Here is a 16,736-nt window from a genome sequence, read left to right as displayed (position 1 = left end):
TTAAAAGCATGTGGGAAGCAAACCTTTTAGATAAGAAATTTATTAATGAGAAATGTACGAGGATGTGTTTTCAGTTTTGCTACTTGTTTCCAAAAGATTATGAATTCTGCATGGATGAAATAATCCAGCTATAGATAGCTCAAGGCTTTATTCCACTCGAGAACGAGACCCATCAAAAACTTGAAATCACTGCTGCTGTCTTATTTGAGACGTTTCGAAGAATGACTGTTTTTCAGTACGTGAATGGTGGACCAAAGTACAAACTGAATGAATCCGTTGTTTATTTCTTCTCTGATCGGCATGAGGATGAGTACTTTAGAGTTGGCGATGAAAATTCTTATATTTCTGAGAAAACTCTCCATTCTTCGTGTCGCGATAGTATTGATCCGTTGACTCTTAATGATTTGTACCAAGCTACAAATCTATGCACTCTAATGATATTCCACTTTGACAAACTCCCTCAAGATCTTTTTCTAAAATTACGATTGTTAAGGATTCTTGATTTTAGTCACACAAGCATCATGGAGCTGCCGAGCTCGGTAAGGAATTTGAAAGGTTTGAGATATCTTAATCTCTCGGGGACTCCAGTAACAACATTGCCAAAGTCACTGTGTAGCCTTCACGAATTGCAAACTTTGAAACTCAAAGGTTGCTTCAAGCTTGTTGATTTACCGAAAGGCATGCGGAAGTTGTCAAACCTACGACATCTGGATGTCGATGTAGCACGTCTATTGGTTTCAATGCCACCGGGACTCGGGGATTTGACTGAGTTACAAACATTGCTTGCTTTTGTTGTTGGTAAGGAGAATGGGTGCCACTTGACAGAATTAGAGCATATGGTGAACCTTCATGGAGATTTTCACATTTTAAGGCTTGAGAATGTATCTTGCTCGGAGGAGGCTAAGAAAGCGGATTTGGGTCGAAAATACTATCTGAACAAGTTGGAGTTGCAGTGGACTGAGTTACAAGATGGATTTGAGATCCTTCAGAGTCTCCAACCTCATACAAAACTCAAAGAGTTGCAGATAGTAGGCTACGGTGATGCCAAGTTTCCTAGTTGGATCGGGGACCCCAATTTCTCCAAACTTTTCTCAATTACTCTCCATGATTGCAGAAAGTGTGGTCTCCTTTCACCATTAGGGAAGCTGCCTTTCCTTAAGTCTATCTCCATAAGCGAAATGCATGAAGTTGAGATCATTGATCATCGCTTTTGTGGCAGAGACTTGGAATTAGAAAGTATGGAATACTTACGGAAGCTTGATCTTGGAACGCCTTATGAGGATTTAAGTGCTGATGACGCGTTTAAGGCATTTCCCAAGTTGGAGAGCCTCACACTTAATGGACTGCCAAAGTTGAAGACTTGGACTGGAATGGTGGAAGGTGACTTCCCTCACTTACAAAAGCTCAATATATTTGGTTGTTCTGAGCTTGTAGCTCTTCCACAACTTTCACTCCTCAATTCACTTCAAACATTAGAGGTTAGACTCTGTCCATTACTTAAATCATACCCAAAGGATGGACTACCAAATTCGCTACATTACCTTGTTATCATAGACTGTCCATTACTAAAAGAATGATGCCTCAAGGAAGAAGGACATCAATGCGGCAAGGTTGAACTTATTCGCCATATATGGATTGATTACCAACATTTTGTTGGAGTTATCCCTCACATGAGGAGAGAAACCGGAGTCGGACGTAAACGGGCTTAATTCGCATCGCGATAAGTCGATAGCGCCAGCGCTCAGATAGAAGCTCGACTTCGCTTCGAGTTCCATAACATAGGGCTGCTTTCGGCTTCCAGTCTTCAGTAGCGACTCGCTCGAGGGCATAATTTTGTGGGCCTTGCTTACAAGATACCGCGAAATTTGGTTTTTGGAGATAAAACCAAAAATCAAGGTTTTGGAAAACCAACCAACAGAACCTAACAAGTCAGAAGGATTGGAATCCAGACTAAAACAAAGAGAGAGAACCTTTACAGAGATAACCCTGTAAAGAGATAAGAGTGATCTAGTAAGGTGAGAGACTGTAAGGAGAGATTGTAATCTTCCTTCCCATTTTATTAAGAACTGGCTCTTGTGGAAGTAGGCATCATTGGCCGAACCACGGTAAATCTTTGTGTTGTGGTTTGCTTTTACTGCTTTACATTATTATCCATTTGTTAATAGTTGTTTAGCGAGTTGGGCATGTTAGTATAGGTAGTTTGTGATATTTGAGATTTATCTGGAGTTGAAGTGTGTTCATACAAGTTATCTGTGTAGTGGGGAACCGATTGGTATTGGTGTAATCCCCAACAAGTGGTATCAGAGCCTTGGTTAGAATAGCCTAGGGTGTTATTGAATCTTGGTCGGGAAGGTGTTTGTGAAATTCCCGAGAGAAGATTTGAGGTTAAATAACTTGTAGAGATGGACCATTCCGTGAACACCGCATGATGAGTCCGAATAGGAAGAACTACACCATCCGGAAAGCCAAGATGGAAGACTTGCTATATTTGCAAGGACTTGGCACTTCCCATTGAGAATGAGGGAGTAAAACCGAGAAAAAGACCGATGAATTTGAGTGGAAAAAGCTTGTGTAAAAAGCGATTGGATACATTCGACGATGGATTGGCGAGCGGTGTCTTTCACCATGTGGCCTAAGAGACTGACCCCGATCTATGGAAGAAACTTCGAAGACCTTTATGAGAGGAAGTCGGGTGGAAACAAAGTGCTAGTCGTTAAGAAGTTTGCGGAACCGCGAAGTATCAAGAAGGTTCTTCAATGTCCGAGCATCTTAATGAAGTCTGAGAATATCATCAATCGGATGCATTTGATGAAGATCAATTTGGGAGACGAAGTTGAGGCTTTGTTTCTATTAGGGCTCTACCCGAAAGTTGGGAGACATTAGCGGTTTCTACATGGAGCGCCAAGGATGGAATTGTTACCATGGAGATGGCTACCACGTCTTTGTTGAATGAGGAGACTAGAAGGAGTGCAAGAAGCGGCTCTTCTAACTTTCGGAGGTCCTTTTCACAGAGAAACGGGGAGAGGTCGAAGGCGAAAACCATCTCGTTCTAGAGGTGATGACGAAGTAAATCTAGGGGTGAAGCTAGAACTCCTAAAGCGGAGAGGCAATGTTACTATTGTGCCACCAAAGGCCACTTCAGATATGAGTCGCGAGAACGAAGAGGGATGAGAAGAATAAGCGTGTACATGAAGACATGGTGCGCGAGGAACGGAAACTGGCGGAGATACTACCGCACTAGTCGGCGACCTAGTGGGAATTGTGTCGGTTGTGGTGTGTCTTTGTCTTTAGTACCTCATGTCGATCTGTGAGTGGGTGATAGATCTGAGGAGCATCCTATCACGTCACACCGCACAGGGGATTCTTCACTACCTACAGCTGTGGTGAATATGGTGAAGTGAGGATGGGTAACAGTGGTGTCTCGAAGATTATAGGCATTGGAGATGTTCATGTACAAACCAATGTCGGCTACACCTTGACACTCAAGGATGTAAGACATGTCCCTGACATACGGTTAAGCCTAATTTAAATTTGGGAAATTAGATGGCGATGGCTTTGTAAACTTCGTTTGGTAGCGGGTCACAGGCTAGTTTGTGTAAAGCGAGTTTAACGCGCGGTGGAAGAAGAAGCTTCATCCGAATCGTGGCACAAGAGGCGCGGTCACATGGGCATAAAAGGGATGGAAGTTCTTGCTAAGCAAAAGGCCATGCCGGACATTAAAGGTACAAATTTAAATACATGTACTCACCGTTTGGTAGGAAAGCAACACAGGGTGTCTTTCCAAAGATTCCCGTCTCACGAAAGGACAACGTCCTCGAGCTAGTGCATCTGAGACTTATGTGGTCCTATGAGAGTGAAGTCCCACCAGGGAGCTTCATACTTCTTGACATTCATTGATGATGCGTCAAGAAAGATATGGGCCTATAGTCTGAAGACCAAGGATGAAGTACTTGGTGTGTTTGAGAAATTCCACAGCATGGTGGAAAGAGAGACTGGGAAATTGTTGAAGTGTATTCGCTCAGATAATGGGGGTGAGTACATTGGGCCATTTGAAGAGTATTGCCAGAGTCATGGGATTCTGTCATGAGCGGACCGTCCCAAGACACACGCGAATGAGAATGGAATAGCGAGAGAGAATGAACCGTACCATTGTAGAGAGGATAAGATGCATGCTATCTCACTCTAAGCTACCTGAAACTCTTGGGTAGAAGCAATGCGTCTGCCGTGCATGTGATCAACCCGTTGTCAAGAAAGCCTCGAATAGTGATTATCCGAGAGAGTATGGTCGGCAGAGATGTTGATTATGGATACTTGAGGGTATTTGGGTGCGGGGCATTTGTGCATATTAGAAGGATGAGAGATCAAGCTTGATGACAAAGCCAAGCGGTGCATTTTTCCGGGTTATGGAGATGAAAAGTTTGGTTACAAACTCTATGATCCGATTAACAAGAAGGTAATCGAAGTCGAGATGTTGTGTTCTTAGAAGACCAAACCATAGCAGACTTTGAGGAGGGAGAAGCTACTGAGGCTTTCACCAATGATCTTGTTGATTGAAACGGAAGTTCCCTCGTGGAGCGTCACGAGTAAGGCATTGAGAATGCGAGAGAACCATGAGTTTGAAGCTCATGATGAGAATCTATTGCTCATGATGGGATAGAACCTATTGGTATAGAAGATGCGGATGAGATGCATGAACCACCACCCGAGCAAGCGAAGTGCAACCTCTCCGAGGCACCCGCCAGATGGGGCAAGGAGGTCCGGAGAAGGAGACTAGCTTCAACCGGTATCCACCACATACGATGCGACGCGCTACTATCGGATGGTGGAGAACCTATGTACTATCAAGAGGCACTTGAAGGTACGAGACAAAGAAAAGTGGTTGAAGGCCATGCATGACGAGATGGATTCTTTGCATAAGAATCACACTTATGAAGTTAGTTGAGAAACCCACGGGGAGAAAAGTTCTCAAGAATAAGTGGATATACAAAGTCAAGCATGAGGAGAACAATCCTCACCCCAAGGCACAAAGCTCGCCTTGTTGTGAATAGATTCGGTCAAAGGAATGGAATTGACTTTGATGAGATTTTCTCCTCAGTAGTGAAGATGACTTCTATCCGGGTGGTATTGGGTATGGCCGCAAGTATGAACCTAGAGGTTGAAAGCGGACTAGATGTTAAGACAGCTTTTCTTCATGGAGACCTTGAAGAAGATGTCTACATGGACCAACCGAGGAGGGTTTGAGGTCAAAGGCAAGGAGCACCTAGTATGCAAGCCGATAAAGAGCTTGTATGGGTTGAAGCAAGCACCGAGACAATTGGTACATAAAGTTTGACTCCTTTATGGCGAAGCAAGGATACAAGAAGTCCGCTTCCGATCATTGTCGCGTTTGTTGAGAGATTTCGGATGGGGATTTCATAGTGCTATTCATTGTATGTGGATGATATGTTGATAGTTGGCCCAAACATCAACAAGATATCCAAGTTGAAGAAAGACTTGAGTAAGTCCTTTGAGATGAAGGATTTGGGTCAAGCAAAGCGGATACTTGGGATCGCGGATCGCTTCGTGATGTGAAAAAGAGGGAAGTTGTGGCTTTCAAGAAAGCTACATTGAGAAGGTGTTGAAGAGATTCAACATGGATAAAGTCGGCCACCGTCCGCTTGGTGGCGGGCCCGCATGACCAAAGAGATGTGTCCTAAGGGTGAGCATGAGCAGAGTCGGATGGAAAAAGATTCCTTATGCATCCGCAGATGGGCGTTTGATGTATGCCATGGTGTGTACTAGACCGGATATTGCTTTTCGCCGTTGGGGTTGTAAGCGATTTACAATCAAATCGGGTAAAGAACATTGGGAAGGTGTTAAGTGGATATTGAGATATCTCAAAGGCACTTCCAAATCATGTTTGTGCTTTGGTGGAAGTAAGCCCTTGAAGCGCTACTACGATCGACGGACATGGCGGTGATGTTGACTCGATGAAGTCCACCTCCGGTTATCCGGGTTACTTTTGCGGGGGCGGTTTCTTGGCAATCTAAGTTGCAAAAGTGTGTTGCCCTCTCCACTTCTGAAGCCGAGTATATTGCAGCCATCGAGTGTTGCAAAGAGTTGCTATGGATGAAGAGGTTCTTCGACGAACTAGGGCTAAAAGCGAAACGGTTTGTAGTTATGTGATACCGGTCGGGCGCCATCCACTTGAGCAAGAATCCGAAGTTTTCATTCTAGATCCAAGCACATACACGCTGCGTTATCATTGGATTAGAGAAGTACTTTCGAGGACAAGCATTTGTGTATCGAGAAGATCCATACCGACAAGAGCGGGTCGGATATGATGACCAAAGTCTTACCGAAAGGTAAGTTTGATGTTTGTTGTGCTATTCTTGGGAATGGCACCGACACTCCTCTGTTGATTTGGCAATTGCATGGAGGTATCCCCCCCACCGCTCGTTGAGGGGAGATTGTTGGAGTTATCCCTCACATGAGGAGAGAAACCGGAGCCGACAAACGGGCAAATTCGGCATCGCCTAAGTCGAGCGCCAGATAGAAGCGCGACTTCGCCTCGAGTTCCGATAACATATTAAGGCGACCAGCGCCAAAAGTGGCCGCTTCGGCTTCGTTCCAGTCTTGGTAGCGACTTCGGCTCTGGCCAGAGCCCAGGCGCTTCGAGCATAATTTTTGTGGGCCTTGCTACAGTACCCGCGAAATTTGGTTTTTGGAGATAAAACCAAAAATCAAGGTTTTGGAAAACCAACCAACAGAACCTAACAAGTCAGAAGGATTGGAATCCAGACTAAAACAAAGAGAGAGAACATTTACAGAGATAACCCTGTAAAGAGATAAGAGTGATCTAGTAAGGTGAGCTTGTAAGGAGAGATTGTAATCTTCCTTCCCATTTTATTAAGAACCGGCTCTTGTGGAAGTAGGCATCATTGGCGAACCACGGTAAATCTTTGTGTTGTGGTTTTGCTTTTACCGCTTTTACATTATTATATCTGTTGTTAATAGTTGTTTAGCGAGTTGGGCATGTTAGTATAGGTAGTTTGTGATATTTGAGATTTATCTGGAGTTGAAGTGTGTTCATACAAGTTATCTGTGTAGTGGGGGAACCGATTGGTATTGGTGTAATCCCCAACACATTTTCTTGGGGTCAGAAGTTTAGGATTTCTTGAAAAAGAAGAACGAGAGAAAAAGAAAACTCAGCTGTCTGAGATCCCGTCGACTCAATCATCATATGTTGGTATTGAGTCAGCTCAGTCTAGCTACGACATACGCGATCTTTCTGCACGTGGAAGAGTACGTTCATCTAACTCAACGCTTATCCCTTCTACATCATTTGCTATTATTTAATGTACAGTGTGAGATTATTCCTATATATATTTGAGCCCCGAACCCTGTGAAAAAGCTATCAGAATACTAATCTCTACAACTTATTAAATTCATACACCTTTTCTTCCTGAATCATCTTTACCCTTAACTCATGTGGTAGGTAGACCTTTTACACGGGAGTGTACATGGGACTATGGGAGTGGTTCTAAAGGATTGTTTATATCCTTCCCCTGAGGAGATGGTTTGGACTATGGATAAGTGGTGGTTGGTTGGTTTTTTTTTCCTCAAATAATGCATTGTCTTAATGTGAGAAGGGGAAATTGTAATTTCATTTTTGCTAAAACTTTTAAGTATTGTAATATCTTCTCTACGGGCCTGGTTAAAAGAAATTTGGTATTATTGGAATTCAAAGGGCGAAAATGTTAAGTGTCAAAACATGGGTGTGCCATATGCCCCTGATTTTTATGAGCGTGCCTAGTGTATGTACCAGTGTACTCGTACCCCTACGAACGACTATCATTGGGTACTACTATAAGAGCCGCCCGCTAATGAGGCGTGCTTGCTTGCCCGCTACTGTGACAGTCCCGCTTGTCTACTAGTGTGGCATTCGGGCATGCCCCTTATTGGAGCAATGACACTACCCACTAATATGACACCCAAGTTATATATAGCAGGTCCGGAGATATGTCAAGGGATTTTTTCCATATGAAGTTTTGGGAAAGATTTCATACAAAGAGGGAAATATTTCATCAAATAAGGAAAGGGTATTTTAAGCAATAAGATTCTTATAAATACCCAACAATCATTTCAAACAAAGAACTACGTTCATTTGAGAGACTTGATTCCGGAGAACGATTTGGATCATGAAGGCAGCCATTGAAGGTGCAGATCTCAACAATTCTACAACAATCTCCTAACAAAATCGTTAGTGTGTTTGGGTGAGTTTGTACCCAAACATAATTGGCCGTCTCTGGGTTCTTATCAACGGCCCCTCTTCCACATTTTTCTTCAAGCTCCATTAATGGCGACAACTACAAGATCTCAAGTAAACAATCAAGCAAGAACACAACAAATCGAATGGAAACAACCGAGCAAATCTTGAAGATCCAAATAATCAAGTTTCACCATACCAAAAAGGCTTCACCTTTGCAGCTTCAAATACCACAAAAGCCCAAATCTAAACTTCTACGGTCTCACTAGCCAGTATCTTCTCCTCATAATGGCACAATTTCACGAGATGCAGATTTAAAAAATATGGAGACAGATGTTAAAAGCCTGACCCTGGAAGTGCTGCATCAAAGGTTCAGAAAAACAAAGAAACTTAACGACAACTTGTAGAAGCAACTAAACAAAAGGAGGCTAGTACAACTATCAACAATGGCAAAAACACAAGAGAATTTCCACAAGTGCTCCAAGATGTTATCAGATTTCACACCCTTACAAAGAAGAATGCCGAAGTCAACCATGGCGAAAAGCGGAATGAAGAAGTTAAACAAACATTCAAATTTCAACTATCAGATTTAATGTAAACTATAACGTATGGATTGAATACAAGACAACAAATAACAAGAATGGAGGAAGACGACACCATTTTGTAGGCACTAAAAGTGGGCAGCACCAACGAGCAACATTTCTGGTTCTAACTAAAAGTGGGAAGCACTAGTGAGCAATACTTCTGGGCACTAAAAGTGGGCAACACTAATGAGCAACACTCCTGGGCATCACTAGTGAGCAACACTTTTGAGCACCAAAAGTGGGCAGCACTAATGAGTAACACTTCTGGGCAGCACTAGCGACAAGAAGAAGAAAACAACTTACCAAATCCTGAAGTTCCGATTAATCAGGCCGCGATGGATCAACTAGCCGCACTAGATCTGCAAGCTCGACATACATTCACATCTCCAAGTACCACGACAACCCAGATCTAGACGTATACGACCGAAGGCTGCAACAACTCATCTTCAAGATCTAGATGCTACAAATGCAAACTAAGTAGATCCAGAAAATATGGAGACAGAAGATGAAGACATTACATTAGAAATGATGCGTCAAAGGCTCAGAAGAGAAAATGAACACAACAAGTCAACAACTACTTTCAGAAGCAACTGGACAAAGGGAAGCAAATACAAATGGATGACACTGATGCTACTTTTTCCACAACGGCAAGAGCCCCCAAATAGAGTGAAAATCGAAATGTATTCAACCGAATACAGGATAATAATGGCAGATTCCGTCCATTAGAACTTATCCCTGAAAATCATCCAAATCACTCAAGGTTAAGCATACGTTCATCCCATTCGAGGAGGCAATATAGATCTTGAAATAACAAGGACAATGGGTGTAGCAAGGGTCATAACACAAGGCATAAAGAACAACAAAACACGTTGTCAAGAAGACATCATACCTCCCACGAGATTCCAAAATCATCACGCGTTAATCGCAACATGTCAAGAAGATTAGAAAGATGGACAACATCAACCATAAGAGGCGATGCCGGACGACAAGGTCATGACCTCAGGCACGAATTGCAACACGATCTAAGACATGGTTTAAATACAGCAAACTGCTATAGAAGGTTTAACAAAGATCACCCTGAATCGCGGCCACTTGAAGAAACTACGCCTGATTCGGCGGTTTAGCTTTTGTATTATCGGTACAAGTCTCGCAGTCCAAGAAACCAACAAAATTTGGAAGTACGCAACAACTGGGGGCAACCACACCATGAGATGCAGCATAGCGAAGTTACCCCTAAAATTGAAAATCAAGAAGTCGCAGGCGCACCATTCACAAAATAGCAAATCAAAGACATTATCAAGAAAACAATAAGCAATGCGGGTGTTGCTGAAACACGATGAAAAGACCTTGCAGTAAATGAAGATGTCATTGGATGATTTTCTCTGAAGATACAAAATGCAGAACATCAAGAAAGATTCAAACCAGATATTCAAGAAATACCTGGTCTCACCACTAATCTTGGCCAGCCCAGCTACAAGGCAACCTATTGGAGCTTACTTTGTCGCTACAGATACTGCAGTAAATGTAATATTATTCGTCGATGGAGAAGACGGTCGTTCGATCTTCTTCATTAGTAAGACACTAACGGGGGCGGAAACCAGATATTTGAGGAAAAAAATAAAAATAAAAATAATAAATCACTCTAGCATTAGTTCATGCTGCCAGGCGCCTTAAGCCATACTTCCATGAAAGACTGGTTAAAGTATATATGGAGTATCCTCTTCGCAAAGTTTTTCGAAGTGCTCAGGAATCAAGCAAACTCACGGAATGGGACATCTACTTGAGTACTTATAGCATTACCTTCGAACCTCACATTTCAAAAAAGGGTCATGCACTTGCATCCCTAATGACAGATTTCCCTATCAACGATTTCATCCCCGAAATCAACTAAGACGAAGGTATCTCTAGTGAATCGGCCACAGTTGGGGGCGAGGAATCCCCGCCAAAGCATACTGACTCTTCATCCGATTCATGGATTGTTTACACAGATGTCTCACATAACAAAATTGGCTTTGGATTAGGATGTGTTTTTTATCAAGCTAGATAAGTCGACTATTGAGAGCTCAGTTCGTTCTAAGGCCTCTGACAATGTAGCAGAATATGAAGCCGTCCTTTACGTCATGCGCACAACTTTGGACTTAGCGGATTCAGTAAAGAAAGTTATCTATGTTTGGGCAAGTTCCAGCAAATGAACTGCGTCTAATTTTCTCACCTTGGCAGTTCGCAAAATGGGGTTTAGACATCATTGGGCCTTTCCCTAGAGCTTCAGGGAATGTCCGTTTTTTGTTGGTTGCCACTGATTACTTTACCAAGTGGGCAGAGGTATAACCCTCAGTGCACATACAAGAGTACGACGTGAAGCGGTTCCTATAGAAGGATATAGTGTGACATTTTGGTGTCCCTGCCGAGTTAATATCAGATAATGGAAAGCAGTTTGATGCAGAAGAAATACACAAGTTCTGTGTTAGTCTCCATATTCAACACAATTTTTCAACATCCTATCACCCTCAAACGAACGGGGAAGCCGAGGTGACAAACAAGTCAATCTTAGCAATCCTCAAATGTCGACTCGAGCAAGCTAAAGGAAAGCGGAATAAGAGAGCTACCAGCCGTTCTATGGACATATAAAACCACTCCAAAGCGCTAAACAGGACTATCACCATTTAACTTGGCTTTTGGAGCAGAAGCCGTATTACCTATCGAAGTTTTTGTTGGGACAACCCGCACTGCTGCCTTAGACGATGGCCTTAATGACGAATTACTAGCTCATTCGAAAGCCAATGTAGATGAAGTACGTCAAGAAAGTATTGCTCGTCTGCTACATTCACAGACCAACAATCAAACATTATCAAGAAAACAATGAGCAATGCGAGTGTGGTGGAAACTCAATGGAAGGATCTTGCATACAAAATGCAGAACTGGGGGCGACCGTAAGAAATCGACGTCAAGAAGTTGTATAATCTGGCGTAAAACATTAAAGAACCCTACAAAGACTGGTCAAGAAGTCGTTCTTAAATAAAACTGAAGATTGCAGATCCCTCAGGGGAAAGATACAGAAGCTAGTTGAAAATGGACAGTTAGACGAGTTTTTACTTTCAAAGACTGTGAAGCAAAGTTTAGCAATGACGGGCGGGTGAGCTCTTTCAAAGTTTAGCAATGACGGGCGTAAAAATATAACATATACAAATTCAAAAGTCATGGAGTTTGCGTTTGCAATACCTCTCTCCATGCACCCAAAAGTCGTGGAGTTTGCGTTTGCAATACCTCTCTCCATGCACCCAAAAGTCGTGGAGTTTGCGTTTTCGACACCTCTCTTCACGCATCAAAAAGTCATGGAGTTTGCGTTTGCAAAACCTTACTCCACGCATCAAAAAGTCGTGGAGTTTTGCGTTTGCAAAACCCTACTCCACGCATCAAAAAGTCATGGAGTTTGCGTTTGCAAAACCTTACTCCACGCATCAAAAAGTCGTAGAGTTCGCGTTTGCAAAACCTTACTCCACGCATCAAAAAGTCGTGGAGTTTGCGTTTGCAAAACCTTACTCAACGCATCAAAAAGTCGTGGAGGTTGCGTTTGCAAAACCTTACTCCACGTATCAAAAAGTCGTGGAGTTTTGCGTTTGCAAAACCTTACTCCACGCATAAAAAAGCCGTGAAGTTTGCGTCTGCAACACCTTACTCCACGCATCAAGAAGTCGTGGGGTTTTGCGTATGCAACATCTTGCCCCATACGCAGAAAAGTCGTGGAGTTTACGTTTCAACACCTCTCCACGCACCAAAAGTTATGGGGTTTACGTTTTTCAACACCTCTCTCCATGCACCAAAAAGTCATGGAGTTTGCGTTTTCAACACCTCTCTCCATGCACCAAAAAGTCATGGAGTTTGCATTTTCAACACCTCTCTCCATGCACCAAAAAGTCGTACCCCTACGAACGACCACCATTGTCATGAGGCGTGCTTGCTTGCCCACTAATGAGGCGTGGTTGCTTGCCCACTCCACGACTTTTTTGGCATCAATACCAACACTAGCATTAACAGATGTCATGTCAAACAGGCGGTTGCTACTATAAACTTTGTCATGCACTTGCACCGCAGATATTTCAATCACACTGTTCCATTCTTTTGCAGTAATATTACGTTTATTCTTCGCCGCAAGGAACGAATTCCATCCGACGAAGAGGGGGCGGTGTATGTACCAGTGTACTCGTACCCCTACGAACGACTATCATTGGGTACTACTATAAGAGCCGCCCGCTAATGAGGCGTGCTTGCTTGCCCCGCTTGTGGCGGTCCGCTTTGTCTACTAGTGTGGCATTCGGGCATGCCCCTTATTGGAGCAATGACACTACCCACTAATATGACACCCAAGTTATATATAGCAGGTCCGGAGATATGTCAAGGGATTTTTTCCATATAAAGTTTTGGGAAAGATTTCATACAAAGAGGGAAATATTTCATCAAATAAGGAAAGGGTATTTTAAGCAATAAGATTCTTATAAATACCCAACAATCATTTCAAACAAAGAACTACGTTCATTTGAGAGACTTGATTCCAGAGAACGATTTGGATACGTAGGCAGCCATTGAAGGTACAGTCTCAACAATTCTACAACAATCTCCCTAACAAAATCGTTAGTGTGTTCGGGTGAGTTTGTACCCAAACACCTAGCAGTCATTAGTGCCAGAAGGCAAGGGGAATTTATAGTCGACTGACATGATCTGAACCTAATACTATGTATGGTTATCATTTTCACAAGTGAGAGAATGGATATGTATGGTTACCTTAATTATTCTAGTTCAAGTGATTTGGATACTTTTTACCTTTTTTAATATGTCTCTTCTCTGTTTAAGCAGAGTTCTCAACATGGGCAGGCTTTAAAATTAGTACCAACTCCATCATCCGAAGGATCCTTGAAGGTGGAATATGAAGCTGCACTTCTATTGCAGAAAGTTTACAAAAGCTTCAGAACCAGAAGGAAGCTAGCGGACTTTGCAGTTCTTGTGGAGCAACAGTGGTGTGTATTCTCACAATCTCACCACTTGTTTAGCATTTGTATACATTACTTTCCTTGTTTATTGAAATTTTAATGAGCAGTTTTGTATGTCATAGGTCAAAATTGTTGGACTGTGCTGAACTGAAAAGGAGTTCTCTATCTTTCTTTGACATTGAAAACACTGAAACTTCTGTTTCTCGTTGGTCGAGGGCAAGAACCAGAGCGTCTCGGGTAAACCTCTAAGCAAATTTGTATGGCTTCTGCTAATATAATTTGCTATATTCAACATGTCCAACATCCTGAATCGTTTATTTTTATTGCAGGTCGGTATAGGCTTATCAAAGGATGAAAAAGCTCAAAAACTTGCTCTACAACATTGGCTTGAGGCTGTAAGTTTCAGTTTCATGGACGGATGTTCTGTTTTACTTATTTATATTGTTGTTCATGGGTTGATTTTAGAGTCTATTGTTGTTGTTGTTGTTGTTAACAGATTGATCCACGGCATCGTTACGGACATAATCTTCAATACTATTATGCTACTTGGCTTCGTTCTGAGAGTCAACAGCCCTTCTTTTATTGGTAAGTTTAATAACCACTTTCATATCAATGTAAGAAATAGATTTGCAGCAAGGTCCCTTTATTTGCAGCAAGGTCACTTTCATACTTGCTATATGATAAGTTCAGGTTAGATATTGGAGATGGGAAGGAAGTCAATCTTGTTGATGAATGTCCTCGATCAAGGCTCATAGAACAATGCATTAAGTATCTTGACCCGGTGAGTCTTATATGATTCAGTAAGCACTCTTTCGTTTCTCAAAGTGAAGGAATGCATACTTATTTTAAATTTGGTGCATCTTGCAGATAGAAAGGAAAGCTTATGAAGTTACAGTTGAAGATGGAAAATTCTACAAGCAAGGCGGAGAACCACTTGACACTATGGATGCCAAATGGATGTTTGTTCTCAGCACATCCAAAACTTTGTATGTTGGGCGGAAGAGAAAAGGTATTTTTCAACATTCAAGTTTTTTAGCTGGAGGAGCAACATCAGCAGCTGGGAAATTGGTAGTTGAAAATGGTGTCTTAAAGGTATATAATAAAACTCAAATGTGTTTTGATTAAACTCTTCATTATCATATGCTAATTGCCTTAGCAGCTTTACTGTGCACGTTGTAGACTGTTAAATATATATATATATTCTTTGTTTCCTTAATTGAAACAGGCAGTCTGGCCTCACAGTGGACATTATCGCCCAACAGAACAAAACTTTCAAGAATTCATTACTTTTTTGAAGGAACACAATGTTGATCTCACTGATGTCAGGGTAAGGAAACGTGAAGTTTGTTTCTACAATTTATAGATCAGACAGTAAATTCTGTATGGCAAAAATGAAGTGTAGTAAAGTACAGCATTGATGCAAACTTTTCTCTTTCGTGTTACTCAGATAAGTCCCAGTAATGAGGATCAAGAAAGATCAAGCAAAAATGCTGGTGAGACAGTTTTGGAGGCAGAGGATATCAGTGCCCGTAATATAAAGACCGAACAGGCAAGAGCAAAGCCCAAAAAAGTAACCCGGGCAAGAGCAAATCCCAAAGCTTTTTTACGCAAGCCCAAAGTACTAAAAATGGACCCCGAGGCTGTTGATATACTCAAAGGGTCAGTCAATTATGCCAAAAAAGGCAACAAGCTTAACTCGCAGGAATCTCAACTTGCTGAGGGTTATGAAACCGACTCACTTGATGGAGAGGAAGACAAGGATTATATGGTTTCTAAGCGTAAATTGTTTGGTGGGGAACGTGAGGACAAAGAATACACTAGCCTTCAGGAATTGATTCCTCGTAGATTTATTTCAGAGAAAGGTATGGTATCTTATCAATTAGGAAAGCAGTTGTCACGCAATTGGGCAACTGGAGCTGGACCCCGAATCGGGTGTGTGAGGGATAAGCCTTCAAATTTCCAATTAAGATTATTAAATCAAGTAAGCTTGTAAAATTACTGCCCAATTATTTTTTCTTACATGTAATGATGTAAGGCGAGGAGAGACCAAAATAGTGAAAATACAGTTTTGGATGTGTCTCCATTACTATCCTTCTGTTAGTTACCACAGACTCTCTGCCATCTTTCCTCAACATGAAACATATTTATAGAGGCATAGGCCATATGAGATCTCATGCAACAACATCTTGAAGTGTTTTGTTTTGGTGTGTGTGCCGTGTGCGTATGACCATCTACAGGCTTGTTTTATTGTGTGTGTGCCGTGGCCATATCAGCTATAGCATGGAGAATTTGTCAAAGGGGCATATCAACTGATGAAGCAGTCAAAAGAAGGGGCGTCAAGCTAGTTTCTTACTGCCGACTTTGTGAAAATAATGAAGAAACAAATTCTCACCTTATATGAGAATGTTCTTTCTCATTATAGATATGGAACTGGCTCAGACAAAAGTTTAAGATGAGAGGAAATTTCAACAAGTTAAATGATGCCATCAAACTCTCTCAGTTCAGAAGTCCACTAATCAAACAACTATGGACCTTGGCAGTGGTGGGCACTATGACCATCATTTGGAAATGTAGGAACATAGTTGTGTTTGAAGACAAGAAGCCAGACATCTTAAAATGCCTTAGACAAGTCAGAAGGCAAATTCATTGTTCTTCTCACTTATCCAAGGCTGTCATGTACTCAGAAGACACTCAAATTCTCAGCGATTGGGGCATTCAAGGGAAACTAAGAACTGCTCCCCGAATAGAGTGTTAACTGGGTTGCACCAAATGCTCCAACCATCAAAGTCAACACTGATGGGGCATCTAGGGGTAATCCAGGACTTGCCGGGATTGGATCTACTTCGAGAGATCGAGCGGAGATTTTCTCTTAACTTCTTGCGAGGGCATGGGAGTGACTACGAAGTTCTTCGGGGTGAG

At 42.1% G+C, this 16,736-nt stretch overlaps 1 protein-coding gene across 1 annotated transcript; it reads left to right on the top strand.

Moving 5' to 3' along the window:
- The first annotated feature begins 221 nt into the window (after window positions 1–221).
- LOC147484771 (uncharacterized) lies at window positions 222–16,014 on the top strand. Its single transcript, XM_086579813.1, has 10 exons — window positions 222–1,478; window positions 7,129–7,284; window positions 13,684–13,844; window positions 13,940–14,054; window positions 14,147–14,212; window positions 14,314–14,402; window positions 14,508–14,598; window positions 14,685–14,909; window positions 15,043–15,144; window positions 15,265–16,014. Exons 1-10 carry the CDS (start codon window positions 222–224, stop codon window positions 15,808–15,810), a joined length of 2,808 nt encoding a protein of 935 aa, XP_086435939.1. The 3' UTR covers window positions 15,811–16,014.
- Window positions 16,015–16,736: the final 722 nt, after the last annotated feature.

The sequence above is a fragment of the Coptis chinensis genome, chromosome 8, assembly GCF_015680905.1.
Source record: "Coptis chinensis isolate HL-2020 chromosome 8, ASM1568090v1, whole genome shotgun sequence".
In the NCBI taxonomy this organism is placed as follows: Eukaryota; Viridiplantae; Streptophyta; class Magnoliopsida; order Ranunculales; family Ranunculaceae; genus Coptis; species Coptis chinensis.
Note: the sequence above shows the minus strand (reverse complement) of the source record. Positions and strands in the feature narration are given on the sequence as shown.

Bases quoted from the DNA above. Each gene is read 5' to 3' on its own strand.
- LOC147484771 (XM_086579813.1), top strand. From the start codon at position 222: ATGACTGTTTTTCAGTACGTGAATGGTGGACCAAAGTACAAACTGAAT. The intron at 1,479-7,128 runs GTTAGACTCTGT...TCCCCAACACAT, and splicing joins ATTCACTTCAAACATTAGAG to TTTCTTGGGGTCAGAAGTTT. The intron at 14,910-15,042 runs GTATATAATAAA...TAATTGAAACAG, and splicing joins TTGAAAATGGTGTCTTAAAG to GCAGTCTGGCCTCACAGTGG.